The 22,590-nt window shown below is 37.7% G+C and overlaps 1 protein-coding gene across 2 annotated transcripts in view; it reads right to left on the bottom strand.

The window, feature by feature from the left end:
• Window positions 1-3,994: 3,994 nt before the first annotated feature.
• The window catches only part of LOC121284945 (actin-related protein 3), a 58,716-nt gene continuing 40,120 nt past the window's right edge, over window positions 3,995-22,590 (bottom strand). For both annotated transcript variants that reach the window (XM_041200909.1, XM_041200910.1), the window contains exons 7-12: window positions 20,471-20,614; window positions 14,654-14,827; window positions 14,449-14,541; window positions 12,175-12,300; window positions 9,972-10,055; window positions 3,995-5,322 (exon numbers count right to left, since the gene is read on the bottom strand). In XM_041200909.1, the coding sequence (XP_041056843.1) occupies window positions 5,227-5,322; window positions 9,972-10,055; window positions 12,175-12,300; window positions 14,449-14,541; window positions 14,654-14,827; window positions 20,471-20,614 (717 nt within the window). In that variant the 3' untranslated portion in view covers window positions 3,995-5,226. The remainder of the gene's footprint in view (window positions 5,323-9,971; window positions 10,056-12,174; window positions 12,301-14,448; window positions 14,542-14,653; window positions 14,828-20,470; window positions 20,615-22,590) is intronic.

Genomic DNA, 22,590 nt, shown 5'->3' with positions numbered 1-22,590 from the left:
ACTGGTTGCTGAGTTTGTTACAACAGGTACTACATTTCCTTTATTGTGAAATGCTTTGAGACATCAAGCTAATGAAAGCCACTTTCTTCTGGTGCACAAAAATATATATATTTTTTAAAAAGCATTAATTCCACTTCAAGGACAGCAGTTAGAAGTGAACAACCAAGGTGACTTATTGTATCAAATTGATCCATTCCAACTGGATAAATACCAGCCAGAAACTGTAATAGTCAAATTTTAATTTGGTGCTATTTTCTTTCTTTAAGTGTCTAGATTACAAAGGAAAGAACATTTTTTTCCCCAATATCAATGTTCTTCAAGATTCTCTCTAACTAATTACTCTTGTTTCCACACCCCACCAGCCAAGGACAACAACTAGTCTATTGACCAGCAATTTTGACAGGACTAACTCAATCTAGAATCAGGTTTCAATTCAAAATGTCTCATGGTACTAGAGTATACAAGATTTTTGTTAAGCTCCCAGAATTCAAAGATTAGCCCTTTTAACTTTCCCAAGAATGAAAATAGTACTACAAAGACCATTTCCATATGAGACTCATGAGCTGACGAAGTTAATAACAGGTACTACTAAACACAAGAGCCACATTCCTTGTTCATTATACCATTAGGACTACATCCTTTCAGATGATAATCTTGAAATGAAGACTCTCAGTCAATTTGCAACTGCAGGTAGAATCCACTGTGGAAATTATACCCCATGTTATCAATACCTAGTTCATAGTAATAGAGAATTTTTAGTTCTGGGAAGATTAAAATTCAACTGTAGAAAATGGAACAAATGCAACTAAAGAAGCTTGAAGACTAGTATACTTAAGATTGGGACCATGTTGACTTAAGGGATTAACAGCTAGAAAGGCAAGATCATAAGACAGCAGGTAGGCTTACTTCACTGGAAAATTGGAGACTGTTTGCAAAGAAATGCAGCCCAGAGTATTTTTTTGTTGGAGTTAAAGCTACAATTAAGTTAAAAGTAGTGAGCCCTAGAAAGCTATGTCACCATAGAGATGGCTGGAGCTTAAAATGATTCTAGGGTTTCAACTTACTTGTGTGTTTGCTGGAGTGAGGTGGGGGGCGGTTGTGTATTTTGCAGTAGGGGAAAAGGCCATACTAAAAAGGTGCTGCTGTTAGCAGGCTCCAGGCAGCAAAAGTATTTCTGTTAGCTGGCTTGGTCATTTGTAGTTGGGGCTCAGAAGTCATTTGATAACTCTGCAGTTAGGGCTCAGTAGTCGTCCTGGGGAGCTGAAAAGGTGACAGAAGGTCACTGACGCCATACTGGAAAGGGTTAGGGCTCAGAAGAAACCCTGGGAACTATTTATTGCTTGGTGAAGCTAAGCAGTTGGAACTTGGTGAAATCAGTCCAGTGAAACTAGCCGGCTATTAAAGAGCTGAATTCGCAGAGACTAGAGAGCAAATTCAAAATTCGAGGCAATGGAGTCTCAGGAGACGTGGGAAGTGTGCAGTCGTCGAGGCAGTCCAAGTTGGAGTAGCTGAGGGAATTCAGAGGATTGATCTTAGAAAGTGAAAAGTTTGGAGGCCGTGAGAGAGACAGTTTCAACAAGACTGGTAGACTCTGTTTACTGACATCTTGGTGGTTTGCTGAGAAATCCTTGGGATTTGTCTTGGTTGCATTTGCTATTTACTGTACAGTGTAATGTGTTCAATCACAGTTTGCCTGTTAATTCACATGTACCTCCATACTCTTAACATTCAGGGTTAATATAAGTTAGATATTGTAAATTGTTTTATCTTTTTGACTTTGTAAAATTTATTTCTGTTTGTTCAAAACCTGTTGAATCTTATGGCTTTATTCTCATAACAAGTGCCTTGAAACTCAAACATTATATACTTTAAAGAAAACATTATTGGTCCTTAACCAGATCTTACCAAAAACATGAAGGGTCTTGGTCTAGCATCATAACACCCAGTAGGTATTTCACCATTTTCAGATAGATTTGGGTAAAACACTTAAAATACTAACCCATTTGAGCAACAGGTTGGCTGTTAAAGCTGAAAAGTGCAAAAAGGCTATGCCAGATCATGGCCAAGGCAGAGGTACAAGCATTCCTAGAGTTTGACAATTATTGCAGGCTCAAAGTGATATAGGGACACACTATTAGCTCATTTGACACAGAAGATGCTAGCCAAGTGCTACCCTGTTTGAAGATTCTGTACTAGACAGGCTTGATTGATTATTCTTGAACTTTCAGTTCATATGAAAATTCAAATTTAATGCTGTGTTGAACCAGGCATGATGTGTCCAAACAGATTGATTATCCCTGTAAATCCTTCCAACATACCTGACGACAGGCAGTAAGAGCTAGAGTGCTTCCTGGTCACCCATACTGCAGAAGGCAATGACAATCCACTACAGTATTTTGCCAAGCATAATCATGGACCAATCCAATGGAAGTCCATGGTCATCAACACCCTGTTGGGGTATGGTACCTGGGGGAAGAGCAGGATTGAACTAGGTGGATGACCATGGGGAGCAACATCTAATTGTTTTTCCTAATTGCAAGATACTACCACAATGTCTTATTTAGCAGTATTCAACAGTCATGCAGACGCTGCAGAAGTCATTGCATTTGTGTGGGACTACACTTTTGCACCTTGACCATCACCCTATTATGCCTTTGACATGTGATAAAAAAAACATATGTCTACGACAAAACATCACCCTGGAAGAAATCAAATGCTTACCCAACAGACAAGTTGGATGCTCAGACTTTTTTTTCATTGATGAAGCTTCATTACCCCAGGAGGAGATGGTGTTGTTTGGCTCTTTACAGTGCTTTGAGATACTTTTTTGAATAACATGATCATGGCATTTGTAAGTTAAGGCTAATTATTTTGGGAAATAACGAACAGGTTTGGTCCCGCTGGGACTTGTCTAATTACACTTGGTTGCAGATGTCATTTATTGCTTCTTCTGCCTGGGGGGGGGGGGGGGGGGGTGGTGTGAGGAGAAGAGAGAGGATGAGGAGAGGATAGAGTGGGAGGGAGGGAGAAAAAAAAGGACAGTTCAGCACATGGGGTTGAGATTTAACAAATGTGTTCTTTGTACTTTTTTTGTAATGAATTTGGGGACGTGGGCAATAATGGCAAGGCTGCATTTGTTGCCTGGAGGTACTGTTGGGCTTTTTTGGAGCACTGTAGTCCTTGGGGTGATGATACTCTCAAACAAGAACTACATGGATTTGACCCAGTGACAGTAAGTCTATGACAATGGGCCCCAAGTTACATGACTTGGAAAAGAACACACATGAAATCTGAAAAGGGAAAACAGGGGGTCATTTAACAAAATGAAGAAATGGTAAACAGTGAACCACATAAAAAAACTTTTAGTTTTGATACAAATAATACTTTAATCAAATGATTAAATGATTCTCCCCAGATACAAAAAGTGGAATATTTTCAAAGGAACAGCTTTTTAAAAAAAATTAACAGTTATTTACATTTAAGTCTCAGTTATTTTCTGAAAAGTATTTCTCAGCCTGGCTGGTTCAACTGGAGTGTTTATCTGAAGATAGCTTCAATGGATGGAGAGAAAATTAGAAAGACCACCACAAAAGGAATACATAGTTCAGTACAGCAGCTGTAACAATTAATTCTCTACTCACTAAAGGAGATAGTTATATTTTATTCTGTTGTTGGTGCTGTTCTTACTTTTAACCAAGCATGTTCTACATTTACCGCTCAATTCAGTCTAGTTTGGTGCTGCTCTGCCAGTTTGCAAAGTCAAGGAAGATCAAATAAAGACAAGTGACAAGACCAATAAGCTGAATAACAATGCTACAAAATTAATCTGGATATCGGCGCAGATAAAAACACCAGTAGAACACAAGTGGCTGATTATTCAAAATCAGAGTTAAAAGCCACCATAAATGTATCAGTCACTTCCATTTCTCCTAACTGAAGAGGTACACGTATAAAGAGATTTCTATTTTTAAAATAACCAGTCACAGCCAAAAAGTTTAAAAAGAATTTTGTGCCTTTATTGGAATGGTGCAAGGCATTAAATACACCACTTTGATCATTAGATTATTTGGTTTAAATCAAAATGAGGCTCTAGAACTACAATACTGGTCCAACAGTCTTTTTTTGCAGAAAGAAACAGAAGAAATGCATTCAGTATTCAGAAAGCACTAGCAGGCATCTTAGTTTGAATAAGAAATAGTTCCTTAGTTCCCAAAGCACTTGCGGAGTTAGCCATATTTGATATTAGGAAATACAGTTTGTTATTTTTTTGGGAACAGACCGGAGTCACAAATAAGCAAAGTCATTCGACTTGTACAAACTGTCTGCAGCCTATTAGATGCTGATACAATTTTTTTTAGGCTTTTCTGAGAAGATATTTCTAGAAGAGCATTGATACACCCGTCAGTGCTGTACACAAAATAAAATCCAAGTTTAAAGAAAAATGAAAATTCACAATTTATCCCTTCCAACAGTTACTGCTGGAATGCCTCTTCCTTTGCTAGGAAAGTTTCAATCTGTAGAAGCAGAGCTTGATGAAATGTTTGCACTTTAATTATACTTTCTTAGGCACAGACATATCAGCAAGCCATGCTAACAGTAAAATGATTCCATCTCAAGGCAAAAGAAACCTCCAACATTAAAGGATAACTATATCTCTGGTTCAATTCTCAGAAATCCACTTCTCATTGCATTTTGTGTTAGATTTTTTTAAAACTGTGTACAACTCCTATTGACCAGTACATCCACACACTTTCACTAAGTATTAGTTTTCTTACCATTTATTATTTTACTTGATACTTGATAACCTAATTCTCTCACTTTCCCCACCTGATGTATAAAAAAAATCAGTATGAAATATAAACAAGCTCTTGCATTGTACGCATTTGTGAGTACAATTCAAGCATGGCAGAGCTGACATTCTAATCTCAAATCGCTTCAGTCTTGGATTTCCCATGAACAAATTATCTTAGGGCATAACCTGATCTAAAACCATCATAGAATTTTCTTACAAACTGATCCAAAATGTTTAAAAGGGGAAAAAATATTTTGGCTTCTTTCAATTTAGCCCATTTTAAGACATTCAATTGTTAAATTTGTCAGCCACATACTGTTTGGTCATCTGTTTTAAAAGTCAAGCCATTTTTAATAATGCAACACCAGTCATTCAGACAGAACAGGCCCCCAAAAGCAAGGCTCCCTTCAGCCCTTACAATATTGAGATCAGCCTTAAGACATGACTCCAAAGACAGGGTTGTGGCGACAAATGCTGGGGCCAATCTCCTCATAATCTTTTTTGGTGTGGCATACCTGGTAGAACTCCGGCTATAAGAGACAAAAGTATCTCAGGTTAAAGCTTCACAAGAAAAATAGTTGAAATGCTGTAGAATAAAAAGTCTTGCACCTGAAAATATATTTGTTCCATGAACTTATGTTTTAAGGTGGTATCACTAACAATAAAGGTTCTTCTAACACCACTCCAGATGCTGTATACCATCTAATGCAAATTTGTGTTTTACTGTATGCCTGATCGACGTCCCCACCAAAACAGGGGTGGGACGTGCAGCCTTAAGTGGGCGTTCATTTTAAACAATTTCATTCTGTCACCTTAAAAGGTAAGTAACTTTGCAACCTTACTTATAACTGAACAGCAGATTGATAAACAGACACTTAGTAGTACAAAACTTGAATATTGCTGAAGACAGACATGTTGCTGAAGCTTTTCATCTTGCAATCAGGACAAACGCCAGAATACCAAATTTCAGAAGATAACAATTTATACTACAGGAGAAAAGGGTGCTGATTGGTTAGAAAGTCAACTGTTTGGCCAAAGTGTTGCCATGGAGAATGCAACGGGGAACTATAGATTCCCCAAGCTCCCGGGTAATAAACAAAAACGCAAGGCCTTTTGTTGGAAAGAAAAGGTTCTTGCGTGTGTATGTCACTTTTAGCAAGTGTAAATGAGCCACGTTATGAGCTCAACTGATTATTTTAAATTCACTGCTAGTGTAGACATCAGCACACTCAAGATTATTTAGCAAGTGCTGCCCAATTGCAGAATCACAGTAGATGTTTTGTGTTGGGTTTCTAAGCGCTGACTGGTCGAATATGGATTATACTCTGTCTATTACGAACAACCGAAGGAACATGTTATTCGATTCGATCAGCCCTCAGTCATTGGGATGTACGACCCACATACCTGGGATCACAGTGGCACTGAAATTCATGCACGACATTGCTCAATTTGTGTGTGGTAGGCAGATCATCTTTTTGGCAGCATCCTGATAGTGGAAAATACCATTCAGATAGCTACTGCATAGTGGCAGTCAAACGGCTTGCTTAACCTGTTGTTCAAATTTTTGAGATACTTAGTCTTTCCAGGTAATTTGAGGTAGACAGGGCAGTTTTCAGGTCTGAAGCGAGCAGCCTTTGGCCCATTTGCAAATATGCATGATACAGAGCAAACAATGATCTGATTGGGACAGCTATTGTTCTGCACTTTAGCTTTGAAGCGTTCCATTTTTGCAGAGCAAATGGTTAGTGCCCTATTCACAATACTGCTGTTAAGAATATGATAAGTGTAAACTTGTAAACGCATCAAAGGCATCAATCACTTTTGGACCCGAAAAGAGCCAGTCTACCTCAAATTACCCAGGCAAAGTACCTCAAAAATTCTAACATGTTAAGTCAATCTAAAAAGGGATTCTGCCTACCACACAATTGAGCAATGTCATATGCAAAATCCAGTGGTGGTTGCAAGGTACATAGGCCGTATGTCTCAAAGAAAAAGGGTGGTACTGCCCAATCAAGAACACCCTGGTTATCTAGAAGCATGGAAGGTAAGAAAGCAAGCTTATGCCAGTCACAAAAAGCTTAATACTGTAGAAAGCCTAGAGTATAGAAAGTACAGGAGTGAAGTGAAAAAGGTAATTAGGAAAACAAAGAATATGAAAAAAACATTGGCAGGTAAAATCAAAGAAAACCCAAAAATGTTTTGCCAATACATTAAGAGTAAGGTAATAACTAGGGAAAGGGTAGGGCCCAGAGATGTACACGGTAATTTCTGTGCAGATGCTGAAGATATGGGCAGGGTTCTCAATAAGTACTCTGTGTCTGTCTTTACTGAGAGGGATGATGCGGATATTCTAGTTAAAAAGGTGTGTGAAACATTAGGTACAATAAGCATAGAGAAAGGGGAAGTACTGGAGGGACTGACATCCTTGAAGGTAGAAAAATCACTAGGGCCAGATGGATTGTATCCCAGGCTGTTAAAGGAAGCCAAGGAAGAAATGGTGGATGCTCTGAGGATAATTTTCCAATCCTCACTAGATATAGGCGAGGTAGTAGAGGATTGGAGGTCTGCGAACGTTATACTGTTATTTAAAAAGGGTGAGATATATAAACCAAATAATTATAGGCTGGTAAGTCTGACTTCAGTGGTGGGAAAATTATTAGAATCAATTCTGAGAGAAAGCATATAGAATGCTTTCCTTTATTGGATAAGGTTTGGAGACAAAAGCAAGGATGTAATGATGGAATTATGTAAAACACTTGTTAGGCCATAACTGGAATTGTGTACACACTTTTGGTTACCACATTACAGGAAGGACATAATTGCTCTGGAGAGGCTGCAGAGGAGGTTTACAAGAATGTTGTCAGGGTTTGAAAATTGCAGCTATGAGGAAAGATTGGATAGGCGGGGGTTGTTTTCCTTGCAACTAAGGGGGCTGAGTGGTGACCTGATAGATGTGTACAAGATGATGAGGGTCCTAGAGTAGACAGGGATGTCCAGTCTCCTGTAGCAGAGAGGTCAATTACTGGGGGGTACAGTTTTAAGGTGAGAAGGATTAGAGGGGACATGATAAACTTCTTCACCCAGAGAGTGATGAGTGTTTGGAATTCACTGCCTAGTTGTGGTGGAGGCAGAAACCCTCAACTCATTTAAAAGATACTGAATCTGTACCTAAAGATCTGTAACCTGCAAGGCTGCTGTCTGGGTGTTGGAAAGGTGGGATTAGAATGGGCAGCTAATTTTAATTTTTTGGGTGGCACAGGCACGATGGGCTGAATGGCCTCTTTTTGTGCTGTAACTTTCCAACGGCTCCATGGTCTCAACAATTGCCTGATTGAATCAAACAGCACGTTCCTTCGGTTGTTCATAATAAGTAGAGTACAAACCATACACAGCCATTCCGCACTTCAACTCAAAACCTCTGTCAGGTGTGATTCTGCAATTGGGCAGCACTTGCTGAATAATCCTGAATGCACAAATATATACTAACAAAATAATCAGTCAAGTTCATAATGCAGCTCATTTGCACTTGCAAGAAGTGACATACATTCATACCCTGGGATCCGTTCTTTGCAAACAAAAGGAATATGTTCAAGCCTTGTGCCATTTTTTAATTACCCAGGAGTTTGGGGAACCTAAAGTTCCCCATTGCTTTCTCCATGGCAATAATGCAGCCAGAGTTGACCTACCAACCAATCGGCACCTTTTTTTCCTATAGTATAAACTCTTGTGATTGTTTGAAATTTGGCATTCTTGCATTTGTCCTGAGTGCAAGATGAAAAGCTTCAGCAATACATATCTCTGTTCAGCAGATTAATAGTTATGTTTATATTGCATAATATTCTTGCGCCACAACATAGCACATCTTGGAACTCATTGTAAATCTTTTACGTATATAAACGTGTATCATATATTGTAAACATATACCACGTGATCTTATTAAAAAGCTTACTGGCTTCTGAGAAGGACGAAAATATTGCCTTGTACTATTTGTCTATATGATTGAAATATTGTAACAAAGTATAGCATTGTTTCATTTTTAAAACTTTTTTCATCAGATATGAGCACCACTGGCAAGGCCAGTTTTTATTGCTCATACCTAATTATCCTCGAGAAAGTGGATGTGAGCTACCTTCTTGAAATGAAGTTCATCTTATGTAGGAACACCCACAGTGCTGTTAGGAAGGGACTTCCAGGGTTTTGACCTAATAACAGTAAAGGAACAGCGATACAGTTCCAAAATCAGGATGGTGGGGAACTTGCAGGTGGTGTTGTTCCCATGCATTTGCTGCCCTTGCTCTTCTAAATGGTAGAACTTACGAGTTTGGAAGGTGCCATTGAAGAGGCCTTGGTGAGTAACTGCAGTGCATCTTGAAAATGGTACACACTGCTGCCACTGCATTGTGGGTGGAGGGAGTGAATGCTTAAAGTGGTGGATGGGTGCCAATAAAGTGGCTGCTTTATCCTGGATTGTGCCAAGCTGGAATGCTGTTGCAGCTGCACTCATCCAGACAAGTGGAGAATATGCCATCACACTCCTGATTTGTGCTTTGTAAACAGCGGCAGGCTTTGGAGTCAGGTGGTGAGTTACTCGCCACAGAATTCCCAGCCTCTGATCTGCCCTTACAACCATGGAAGCTGTGGCTAGTTCAGTTAAGTTTCAGGTAAATGGTAACGCTCCAGGATGTTGAATGTGGGGGACTCAGTGATGGTAATTTCACTGGAGGTGAAGGGAGATAGTCAGAATCTCAATTGTTGAAGATAGTTACTTTTTGGCATGTGTATGGCTTGGGTATTACTTGCCACTTATCAGCCCAAGCCTGAACGTTGTCCTGGGCTTGCTGCATATGGACATGGGCTGCTTCAGTATTTGAGGAGTCAAGGAGTTAAGAATGGTACTGAGTTTATTTAAAAACAAACGGTCTACAATAATAGCTTTGGATGGTGAAAGCTTCGACTAAAAAACAAAATAAACCTACAGTGCATATGCTCAAACAAAATTTAATGTAATCTGTTCATGCTCTTTTGGCCATTCTGGAAAGGCAGCAGGATGTTAATGCTTATCATTGCCAATTTCATGTATTTTAAATGTGACAAAATGTAAAGTACATGCACATACTATATGCACACATACATTTCATAAATATACATAAAAACTGAAATTTAAAAATGGTTTACTCACGGTGGATGCTAGCATAGATCCTCCAAACCAAACGGCATATCTCTGCATGTGGTGGGTGATCACTTGAACATCAATTGGTTTAGGCTACAAAAAAGAGTGCAACTATATTGAGTTCCTGTAAATTATACTTCAAAGTGCACAATTCTCAAACAGTTAAACAGATTTCTAATTTTATTGGAAGCAATCACTGCAAACCTATTAATCTAGAAGGATCTTAAGAAAACATCAACTTTAAAATCAGCTGTCCAAGAAATTGCAGGACTGTTTTATTTTCAAAACTTAAAAACCCAGTTTCTTCACCATTCAAAATATCTGACCCTTATTTGTCAGAGTTTGGACACCTATGGCATGGATAGCATTCAGTTCTAGTAGTCTGGATGCTGATTTTTCCCTTAGCCGATAAAATCCTAACAGGATTATTGATTCCCTCTGATTGGAAGTTATGAACAATCTTTGATCTGAGAGGAAAATAATCCTATGAATGGTTAGTCAAAGGCACTCATTTGATTTGCCTCCTACAGCAAACAGTTGTGTAGTCCAGAAGGCTATTACGCCAGTTAAACACGATCATCAAAGATTAGGAGAACTCCCTTGAGGTGGTTTTGTGCCTACTGTAAGACTCTGCATATTTGAAAAGTGTAATGCACAAAGGTTTGGAATTTGACAGCTTTAATGCCAAACCTACATTTTTGCAAATCTAAGGAATCAAGAGTTTCTTCTCATCTACAAGCTCCGCCATCACGGAGCTGTCAATCAGTTTCACTTTCTGTATATCCTACTTAGCTGATAGAAACATTTATCACTAAGGCAGGAACTGCTACAATTTCCAAGAGCAACTTATTTAAAACTTATGTCCCAAGAACATTAGAAAGTATTTTCAGGGATCAGTGTGCAAAGTAGTTTAATTGTACTGGTATCGTGAAGAATTTTGGAGCAACATCACAAAAATAGCTACCATAATCCCTGCACTAAAACAAACAGGTACAATTGACAAGAAAATGTCAGCTGGAGATGCCTGAATATAAACACTTGAGTATTTCTGATACTGGAAGTTGGTTGCTAAATTAATCACAATTGGACATAGCTCATTAAGAATTCTAGTGACAACAGTCTTTAAATAATTTTTGACTTGATTCTGCAAAGAGAAATCATGAAGTTACTGCATTTGAAGCACATATGCCACCATTGGCAAACCCATATCAGATTGCAAAATTCTAGCTGAATGGGAGTATTTTGGATTGGTAGTTTGCTTCCCTACAGCCTTAGGTACTCAAGTCAGGAATAAAACAGATTTTGAAATCTACGGTTGTCTTGGAAACATAATTTATTTGAGTGATGAACAGGAAGGTTTTTTTGAATTTCTCCATGTAGATTAAATTGTTCAATACCGTAGGTCTAGTACTGCATTAAATATTCCACCTTCTTATTAAAGTAAAGCAACGGTCATTTTCTTCTTGCCTTGAGAACATTTTTTGGGTTGTCAAGTACATGTAAATTCTGGCTCTAAAGGAAAAATCTGATAGGTTCACTTTGATTAGCATGAGGCAAGGGTCTGAGTAGGACTTAGAAATGAGGATACTGACTAAGATTTAGAACAACCCAATTCCTCTCTTCTAATTTCAAATCAAAGAAATCTGATTCAACGAACTTGACAGGGCTTAAGCTTAAAGCGTATGACTTCATAAACACAAACCCATCTCACTTGCCTTTTTAAAAAATTCTCTCATGGGATGTAGCTTGGGAAGGCCAGCATTTGCCATCCATCTCTAACTGTCCTTGAGAAGGTATCAGTGAGATTATGGCACCCTTTGTGGCCACAAACATGTCGACCCATAAGGCTGGTCCTACATCAGATTCCCTGGAAGATTTCTGCACCTAGTTTGTGCGTTTAAATTTGAAATAGCTTGAGCCCAAAACTGTTGACTCAGAAGACTGCATCACCAACTGGAGCAATATTTGCAGTTTCAGTTTTTTTAAAACACTCAAACAAAAGCTGACACAGGGAATATAAGTACCCAGTGCAGTTGTTAATCAGAATGCCAATGGGGAGCATGAAGAGCAAACAAGTTTTGGAGAACAATTTTTCAATGAAATAATTCACGATTTGTGACAAAGCTTGGCAAGCTGCGGAGCAAATACATTTACCTTTGGACTGTATTTTAGATCTCTATTTTGGTTTAATTTATTAAAAAGTACAGCAAACCTTTAGTTTTCCACCACTCAATTCTTCACTGAGTTTAAGCCTGGCATCTACTGTCCTCTTTAAGTCTCTCTGTAACCGGCGTCCAAAATCTCTAAACATGGTTGACCCACCAGACAGGACAACGTTCTGAAAGACAAAACATTTCTTCAGCCTTAAACTGTTCAAAGCTTTGCATAATTTTCATCTTTATCCAGACAATTCACAATTCATAGCAAGATGTTAAAGGAGAATTCCAAGTTGCTACCTTTAATACTGAATTTTGCACTACCAACTAATGGCGATTTTATTTGGTCACATTGAAGAAAATTGGAGAACTCAAAAAAAAAGACTAGAATTTTCAAGCAGCTTCTACAAAATAATGAGAGCAGATGGAAAATTCAGAGAACATAGAAATGGGAAGAACTGTGAATATTGTTATTTAAATTTTGACAAATCTTTGGAGCATAAAATGTGTATAAAATATTGTGGTCTGAAACAAAAAAAATATATTTCAGTCACAAATAAAACAGTAATACCAGTATGTGACACATGAGGGTAAAAGAGCAAAACTATTTGTGTAGAATATTCAACTTTCAAATTTTCCCATTGGTCAGTCTCCTTTCTTAGGCATGAATCTCAAATTTTCATACTGGGAGCCTCACTTACCCATACCACAATTTTTCTAAACAATATCTGTTCTAATCAGTTTTTTGTTGCCATATTCAACTATTTTTTTTATTGCTATGCATTCTCTGTAAAGGCCAGTTATAGAAGCACATTATAGGAATAATGCCTATTGTACAGTTCTGGGTGCCACATTATAGGAAGAATGTGAACGCAATGGAGAGAGTGCAGAAGAGGTTTACAAGAATGGCTTCAGGGATGAGAAACTTCAGCTATGAGGATAGATTGGAGAGGTTGGGACAGTTCTCCTTTGAAAGAAGACAGCTAAGAGGAGATTTGATGGAGATGTTCAAAATCATGAGGGGCCTGGACAGAGCAGATAGGGAGAAGCTGTTCCCACTCATAAAAGAATCAAGAGGGCAAAGATTTAAAGTGATTTGCAAAAGAAGCAAATGTGACATGAGAAAAAACCATCACACAACGAGTGGTTCAGGTCTGGAATGCACTGCCTGGAAAAGTGGAGGAGGCAGGTACAATCAAGGACTTCAAGAGGGCATTACATGATTATTTGAATAGAAAGAATGTGCATGGGTACGGGGAAAAGACAGGGAAATGGCACTAGGTCATAATGCTCATTGGGAGAGCCAGTGCAGACATGATGGGCTGAATGGCCTCCCCCATGTCGTTAAAATATCGTGATTCTGTGACTTATCAGTAAGTATGTCAAAGGTTTAACCAAATCTGGAGAACTGGAACATGGGAATTAAGAAAGGGCAGAAAAGGAGCTGATGTGACCACAGATATCAAACACCGTATCAGATTGATGAATTTCAAATATCAGGGAGGCAAAAAATGTTTGGTTCAGTGGAGTTTAATACAGCATAAATTATAACAGGTCAATATCTAATATTCCTATAACAATTCTATGACCAGGGAGAATAAATGACTTAGAAAGTTAATGCGGCTCAACGGGTTCACAAACAATAAAGCTCTAGGGATGCATGGTATTCAACTCTCTAAAGGAAACTTTTTTCCCTCTTAATTCTTTCATGGGACGTGGGCATTGCTGGCAGTCCCGAATTCATCTTCAACTGAGCAGCTTACTAGGCCATTTCAGAGGGCAGTTAAGAGTCAATCACATTGCTATGGATCTGGAGTCACAAGTTGGCTAGGCAAGGATGTCAGGTTTCCTTCCCTGAAGGACATTAGGGAACTAAATGCATTTTTACTACAATCAATAATAGTTTCATAGTCACCATCACAGACTAGCTTTTGATTAAATTCTACTAGCTGCTATGGTGGGATTTAAATGCATTTCCCCAGAACATTAGCCTGGACCTCTGGATTACTAGTCTAATGACACTACCAGTACACCTCCCCCAAACCAGGGAATTTGGACGTGTGTAACAAATTGGTTGATAAGTAAAAAACATCAGGTAATTTTTTAGTCAGGATGAAGGCAAGAACTGAGTTGGGTGCCACAGTATTGGAATCACTACCGTTTCAAATTTACATTTGTGACAGACTTGGAAACCCAATTCAAATTGGTCAAGATTGCAAGTAGAAAAGGAAAGTCTGGATTTAAAGGTTAAAATACCTTCCCAAGTACTTTTAAAATTAATTATTGTGCAAATGTACAAAGCAATAATGCCACATATTTGGAACACTAACCTTATAAAGTGGACGTCTAACATCAATGGGGCAGTTCTGAATGACTTCATCTACTACTTCTGAGATGGGCTGTGTGAAATCGGGATTTGCAAACTAGATGAAGAAAAGCACCATGTTAGTGACCAGTGATCAATCTGGATAATATAATTCATATTGTGATTGAAGTATTTTGATGAAAATGCTAAGTACAACAAATAAAAGTTACCTCTGGGTGAAAGAAAATTTCAGGACCCAAAAATCGCTCATAGCCTACATCAATGGTGAATTCTTTCTTGGAGATGGCATTGACTCCAGTGTATTGCTTGATCCATTTAGTACCATCTGTATCATATTTGTTGAATTCTTTTACCAAGTCTGGGCAGACATAACTAAAGCGTTCCTTTAATTCAGTAAAACAGTAGGCAGAAGTAAAACAAAAGTAAGCAAAAATAGGTACACACAAAACTAGTCATTGTTAGTCATTACAAAAGCTAACAACTGTTTGTCAATTATCTTCAATGTCTACATGTAAACATCGTTTTGACCATAAGAAATTGCCAAACATACTAGTGGTTAAAATGCAAATCATTACCATAAATATTCCAACATACATTTAAATGAAGCAGTGCTTTGCACTGCACTATTAAGCTCACTATATAAACAGGGATTCTTAATTTAAAATAATTCTGAGATTGCTTACGTTAAGATACATTAACCATCAATCATATGGCATGATACACAAAATATTCTACTTTAGATTCATCGTCTGATCTACGTGAGCTGATTACAGCCAGGGTGAGGATAGGGTTGTTAAAATTTTCCCCTGAATTAAGCAAGCAGGGGAAAATAAATAAATAAATAGCCATGGCTCCCAATACCCATTCTTCAGTATAAGTGCATATGTAAATGCTGGGTGAGGAAAGCTGCAACTTTCAACCTTTCGTGGCCCAACTGTTTGCAAAAAAACTCACCACTGAGGCTCATACAAAGAATAGCCACTTGGATGAAATATAAAACGATTGCAAGAGATCTAGGAATCTCATTACAGTTCAAGTAACTGCCCTCAGGAGAAGAGAAGTGAAAATTGGGAACAGAAAAGGAAGTTAATCTTTTCATTTTTTTAAAATTAATTGCTTATTTTTACATAGTTTTTATCCAATTGTGCTTTACTTTCAACTTTTATCCAAAGGTAAATTTCCCCAAGGAATTCATAAACAGAGCTCTTCAAAATTCTAGTTTTATGGGCTTATGATAAACATATTTAGTGAAGCAAAAATTTCTTCTCATTCAATAATGAGGCCAGCTGAATTCAACTCGTTTGGGAGTTCCATTCAAAAACGCAATTTAATATTGCAGTTAAGATATCCTAGTTAGTTTATACAGGAGACATGTTAAGATTTCCCAACTAATGCACACTGAAATCTGAAAAATTGCAGTATCTGAAGTATGTTAAATTGACAGCTGCTGCCAGTTTATGTTCATTTGTCAGCCAGAGAGGTGCCAATAATGAGATTCTGTAAGAATAATGCACTTGTTCATTGAAAACATGTGCATTCCAATGCCACAATACAAAAACTTTGCACTGTCCACAGTTTGGAAAAGTATTTTTCATCAAATAAAGGTCATTTCAATGGATTCTTAAACTGTGACTGCAATAAAAATCAAGGTTAATTTTCTTGCTGCAGTGTCTGTGTAGTGCCTTGTGAAAAATATACCATATTTAGCTTATTTGAAATATGAAACTATATTGCTACTACCTGCTGAAACAAAAAGGTTAGTGTACAGGAGATTGTCAGAGAAAAGTACAAACAAAAATTTCAATAATCATGGTATTTCTTTCATATGTTAAAATGAACTACATATTGATCACCGTAATGCTAAACTATGCAGACTATTTCTTTGCAAATCGACAAAATGTGCAAACAAAATTCTTCAAAGATCTACAAGGACAAATCTGCACCTATTAGTAGGTCATAGCTTTCATCACATTCCTGAAAATTTAGCATTTTCACATTATTCCTGTTAATTCAGCCATTTTTCTTAAAACAGGGAGGAAATGGGTTAGAGGAAAATCAAATTATCCAATCATTTGATTTAAAATAAAATAGCACAGGCAGTGCCTTTGCTTGAAAAGCATTTAAATTAGTCAATAAATTGAATTGACTAATGACGAAGTGGAATTTGTTGTGGCCAATTCCGGTTAAAGTGACATAAATATAAATTGAGTCCAAAACTATTTTCTCGTACTAATGCTTATTTACCGACATTGGTTAAAATAAAGCTCACTTACTAATGACAAAAATCTAAGAGATAACTAAGTATAGGTTTTTGTGGCGTAGTGGATCCTCGACCAACTGTGCCCCATGAGGACCAGACAAACACACGATCCAACAAATAACAACCTCAGGTTAGTACACTAATGTGTCAAATATATGAAATACCACTGGCATCAAAAAATTGCTAGAACTGGTCATGCTATAGTAAACTTGCAAAACTTGGTATTAAGTGCTGGTTTTAAATTGTGTGATTCTTGGTGGGAAAGCTCTCATTATTTAGATTTTGTGCAGAAAAATAGCTGTTAGAAAACCTGTTTCTGTATTCTAATTTATCTTTGTACCCAGACTTCTTTTATTGCCTTTATAGGGTGCTTACCCAGTACTTAACAGTTCAACAATGGTTGGCCTTGGCAAGCTGATGTAATCCTGGTCCTTTGACCAATTACATAAAGCTGTATGACTTATTTATTTCTTTACCCAAGAAAAAAACAAATACATGAATTACCATGAAGTACAGTAACAGGATACTACATAAAAAATAATGCACAAGTTAGTTACTTAATATTCTTAAATGGCATGAAGGAACTTGTCAGCCAGATCAGCTGCTGTGGTTTGGATTTATAGTTACAAAAAGAGGATGGGAAATGTAACATTAATGTCTTAGGATTAGGCTAGCCCAGCTATGCCTTAGATCGGGGTAAAATTGGACGCTTAGTCCTCCAGCAACAACTAGTGCAGAAGATGATCCTTAAGAGGAAGAAACGGCTTTAAAATGTTGATGGGATGGGCAAGAATGAGGAGGAAGGTAAGAATATATTTTATTGCAATTTGAACAGTAAAAATATGGCCTTCAAGACTTAAGATTAAAAAATCCACTAAGTAATTGCAATTTTTATGGATGTAACGTAAAGAATTTTAGTCGCTGCAAAGCAGAAATTTTTATATAAAACGTTGGAGTTCGGCCTTGACCTGGCTCGAACGGAGTAACAAGAGGCAGGTTGTTTTGGTTGGGTTTGGCACCGCATGACATTTAACAGCGGTATATTTAAAACAGGTATGCAAAGTGCTGAGGAATCACATTAAATTCCATCAAAGCATTAGAAATTTAGCCAGCGTCTCTTTAAATCTTGAGTGTATTAACTCTCAGCTAAGCTCCGAAATCATTTCAAATTTAATGTCCAGGAGCAAAGCCCTTCTGAACTGATATCTGAACTGCATTTAATTAGTACAAACAAGGCAATGACAACTGCTTAATATTTACTGGGCTACTGATCTGACATCAGTAGCCATGGTATTACTGCACTTTAACAGACTTGTTAGCTTAGTGCAGTTCCAACTATATTCTACTTCAGCAAATGAAATGTATTGGTACCCTGAATTTGGTAGGAAAACCATCACGGGTTTGTCAAGGGCAAGTCACGCCTTACAAACCACAATGAACTTTTGAAGAGGTGACTAAAGATGGACAAGGGAATGTCTGTGGATATTTATTTATATAGACTTTCTGAAGTCCCTCATAAGAGTCTGTTAGCCAGAGCTGGAGCCCATGGAATTGAAGGCAAACTATTGACCTGGTTAGGAAATTAGCACGAGACAGAAAATGAGGATGATAAGCAGGGGCTACATTTGGTAGGATGTGGCTAGTGATGTCCTGCAAGATTCTGAGTTTGGGGTCTCAAGTGTTCACCATATTGATTAATGACTTAGGTAGGATAGAAGGCCACATGTTAGTTTGCCGATATCACAATGATAAGCACCATTATAAGCGGTGTAGATGGACGCATAAAAATTACACAGATAGATAGATTTATATGAATTGGCAATACTGTGGCAAACAGATTTCAATGTAGGCAAATGTGAAGTCATTCACCTTGGACCCAAAAAGAATAAGTGTATATTCCAAATGGGGAAAAGCTGGAAAGAGCAGATGTTCAATGAGACATGGGGGTCCAAGTACATAGATTATCATAATGGCATGAACAATGTGCAGAGAATAATCAAAAAGACCACTGGGAAACTGGCCTTCATACCTAAAGGGCTGTCGGGGTAGAAGTCATGCTATAGCATTGCAAAGTCCTGTTTAGACATACTTGGGAGTACTGTTGAGTAGCTCTGTGCTCACTTTAGTAAAGATATATTGGCCTTAGAAAGAGCGCAGTGAAGGTTTACCAGAATGATACATGACCTCCAGAGTTAAACTGCAAAGGGATGTGTTGCTAGATTTTAGAAGGTTAATAGGCGATTTGATCAAAGTTTTCAAGATATCAAGGGGTAGGTAGAAAATATTTCCAATGGTGGTAGAAGTTCGGAACTCTCACGCAAATGACAACTAATGCTAGAACAAAGGAAAATATTAAACCTGAGATTGAGAGGTTTTTGTCAAAGGGATATAGGACAAAGATGCAAACATTGTGTTAAGCCAAAAATCAACTGTGATCCCAATGAATGATGGAATAAGCTTGAGGGGTTAAATATCACTTCCATTCCTGTAAGTGGAACTGTTAATGTATATTTAATTCTGGCACAATTAGTTCTAATTCAAAGTATTATTTTAAAAGACCAATAGTCATTTTTATTCAGATATATTAACTACCAACTCCAAAGGAAGCAATGCTCTATGTTCTTTCAGGGATTTATGGATTTAGGAACCTCTTGTCTCCCATTGCTCCCAAATCTTTCCATTATTCCTGCCTTCAATTCCTCTGTTACTAATCTTGGGCACGGCCAGCATAAATCAAGTAGCTAGGTTTATCAAGGTGACAATTAGTACTCCTGATGAAAGATCATCGACCTGAAACATGAGCTCAATTTCTCGTTCCACAGGTGCTGCATGATCGGAATATTTCCAGCATTTTTATTTAATCGAGGTCAATGTTTTTATGTGATAAACTATTAAAGGCTGTTTTATATTCTTTTAATTTGAATTCCTGGAATCCAACTATTTTATGCCAGCTCCTAGTATCTTATAATGTTAAGCCAGTTTTCTCATGGCAATAGATTCACAAATCCAGTGAATTTAATTGCCCAAATATTAGGGACTGACTCCCAGAATCCAAGTTAAAAAAATACAAAAACGATGAAGAAGAAGGAAGTTCCATTTATATAGTATTTCCATTTATACATAGTGTTTCAAGTCAAATTAGTTTAAAATCAAAGTCACTGTTACATCAGTAAATTGCACACAGGATTCAAGAAACAATGTTCTTTTCCGAACAGCTTCTAGGATCATTCACATCCGAGAGACACATAGTATTTCAACATCTCTTATAAAAGGTGGTTCCCTATGATAATGCAGTACGTCCAGTACCAGACTGAAGTGTCAAATAATGCTGAGTCAGGGTTGAAGTTTAACTCTTTTTGACTTGGGAAGGAGAGAGCTGCTAATTGTGCCAAGCTTTAACCTAAGCTATAAATACCTGATCTGCAGCCAGTCTGGTGTTTTGATAGTATCTACTTTTGACAGATTTTTGGACTCAGACTAATTGCACTCCAGACTTGATTATTCCAATGCTTCCGTGGTCAGGCTCCCATTTTCTACCCTACATAAAGTTTAATTCTGGATTTCTCTCCATAAATATCTTACCTTTTTCTCTCTTCCTTTTAAAGGTCCATTAAATCCTACCTCTTTGGTCAAGCTTTATGGTCTCCTGTCCTAGTATCTCTCCTGACTTGGCGTCAAATTTTGTTTTAATAATGTTCAGGAAGCACCTGAGGATGTTTTACTATGTAAAAGGAACTTGCATAAATACAAGTTGTCATTACTGTACCTTTACAGCCTTCGCCGTTTCCAGGGACTGCTCTGGGGGTATTCCCACCTCTCGATCTCTCAAAAGTTGCTGGATGAAGTATGTAATATCACGACCAGCAATTGGAATGTGTTTAATACAACTACCAATCACGTACCCTTCAGCCTTTTAAGGGCAAGAAAAAAAAAGAGAAAAGTATGTTAAATATAGCTAGTCCAGACATTGGAGCGCTTGGTAGTACAAACTGGCTGAAAACCTCAAGACTCTTTCAATAGACATTTTGATTTACCCCAATTTTGGCATAGATCTTGGGGGCTGTTAATTACATCCACTTTAATTTCAAGACAATAGAAATGTTAGCAATAAGGTTCAAAGGGGGAAATACAATGCTTGTAGGAACTGCACATTATCCAGAAGACTTGGTTCTCATTTGATCTCTTGTGGTGTTGCCACATTCATAAACTGTATACTGCCTATGAACATGTTGATAGCACTGCTTTACTTAAGTGGATTGCTGACATTGAATTGGAAGCAAATTTCAAATCCCTCTATAATCTTATCCCAACATATCTCTACAAGATCTCATAGCAATGAATTAAATGCAACCCAGAAGAATTGGGACAGAAATCAAAACTGCTTGGCAATAAATCAGTGAACTAGGCAATCAATTGGGTCAAGAATTAAAAACTCAATCAGGTGGCAGTGGTGTAAGGAAGGGTCAGCAACCAAGGATTCAAAGATCAATTTATTTCAAAACATGAGGAAATCATAAATAATCAGACAAAATCAGTTTATAGCACTTGAACTGTTGTAGTCAATTTTTCAGGAGAGATAGGCTTGAACGGATTTGGGAGACAGAATTAGGGTAAGCAAGGAGAAATGATTGCATGGGCAGAAAAGGTCAATAAGTAGTAACCATATAAAAAAAAGTTTTAAGTTCAGAAGTATTTTAAAGCATTACAAAAAGAGCTGAGTGACAGATGGCTACAATGAAAATGTATTTACTTTCTGCACTGGGAATTTGGTGTCAAGTTAAAAATGGTCAGGAAGCTCATGCATACGATATGTAAAACTAGTGATACAGAATACAAGTAGTTCATGGTGTAGGTCATCAACTGGGCTATTGTATCTGTACAGGCAAGAACAATCCAAACTAATCTTACAGCTCCACACTTACCAAGATTTGCAGCTTTCACTGCTTAAAATATTTATCCAATTTATCCTCAAGTCACTACCTCAACACGACATCAGGAAAAAAAGCCATTCAGCTTTGAGCCTGTTCTTCCTTTCAATTAGATCACAATGCATCTATACCTCAACTCATTTTACTCTGCAGCAAAGCTTCAACAAGTTTTTGTGCGAAGAGACTTTTGAGCATTGCTGCTCACATAATTGATAACCCTTCATCACTGAACACACCTATAGTGGGGCTCACCCCAGTAACCTGGCCAATATTTACCACTCAACCATCATCACTAAGGCAGATTATCTGACTATTATCTCATTGTTTTTTATGAGAACTTGCTGAGTTCAAATTGGTTGTTGTGCTCCATACAACAGGGGCCACATTTCAAAAGTAGTTAATTGTCTGTAAAACACTTGGGGATGCCCTCAGATTTTGAAAGGCACTGTAGAAATACCAGCCAGAGGAAATGATCTTTCCCTAATTAATAGAAGAACCCTTAATTTAAAAAAAAAATCTTCACTCCCTTCTCTGCTCCAGCGGAAATAATCTCAGCATCTCCAGTCCCTCTACATAATAGTAGTTTCCCATCCCTGGAATAATGGTAAATTCTCTGTGGATTTAATGCCCATGCGGCCATAACCACAGATAGTGCTCTAACCATCATTTTGTAAAGATACGTTGTTGCTTCTTGTACTTTATATCACTATTTATAAAATCTATAATTGTATTGCTTGATTTAAAAACATTTTCCAACCACACTCACTTTAAAAAATGTACTTGAAGTTAGTTCATCTATACCTTTCAGTGTCCACGAAGTGTACACATTCTGGCCCAAGTTTATCCACTTTAAAGAACAGTTGACACATCTGTCCATCCTGCCAACCTGTTTTTGTCTGTCCATCCTGCCAACCTGTTTTTGTCTGTCCATCCTGCCAACCTGTTTTTGTCTGTCCAT

Source organism: Carcharodon carcharias, chromosome 12, assembly GCF_017639515.1.
Source record: "Carcharodon carcharias isolate sCarCar2 chromosome 12, sCarCar2.pri, whole genome shotgun sequence".
NCBI lineage: Eukaryota > Metazoa > Chordata > Chondrichthyes > Lamniformes > Lamnidae > Carcharodon > Carcharodon carcharias.
The sequence above is the reverse complement of the archived record's forward strand: the minus strand, read 5'-3'. Positions and strand labels throughout refer to the sequence as shown.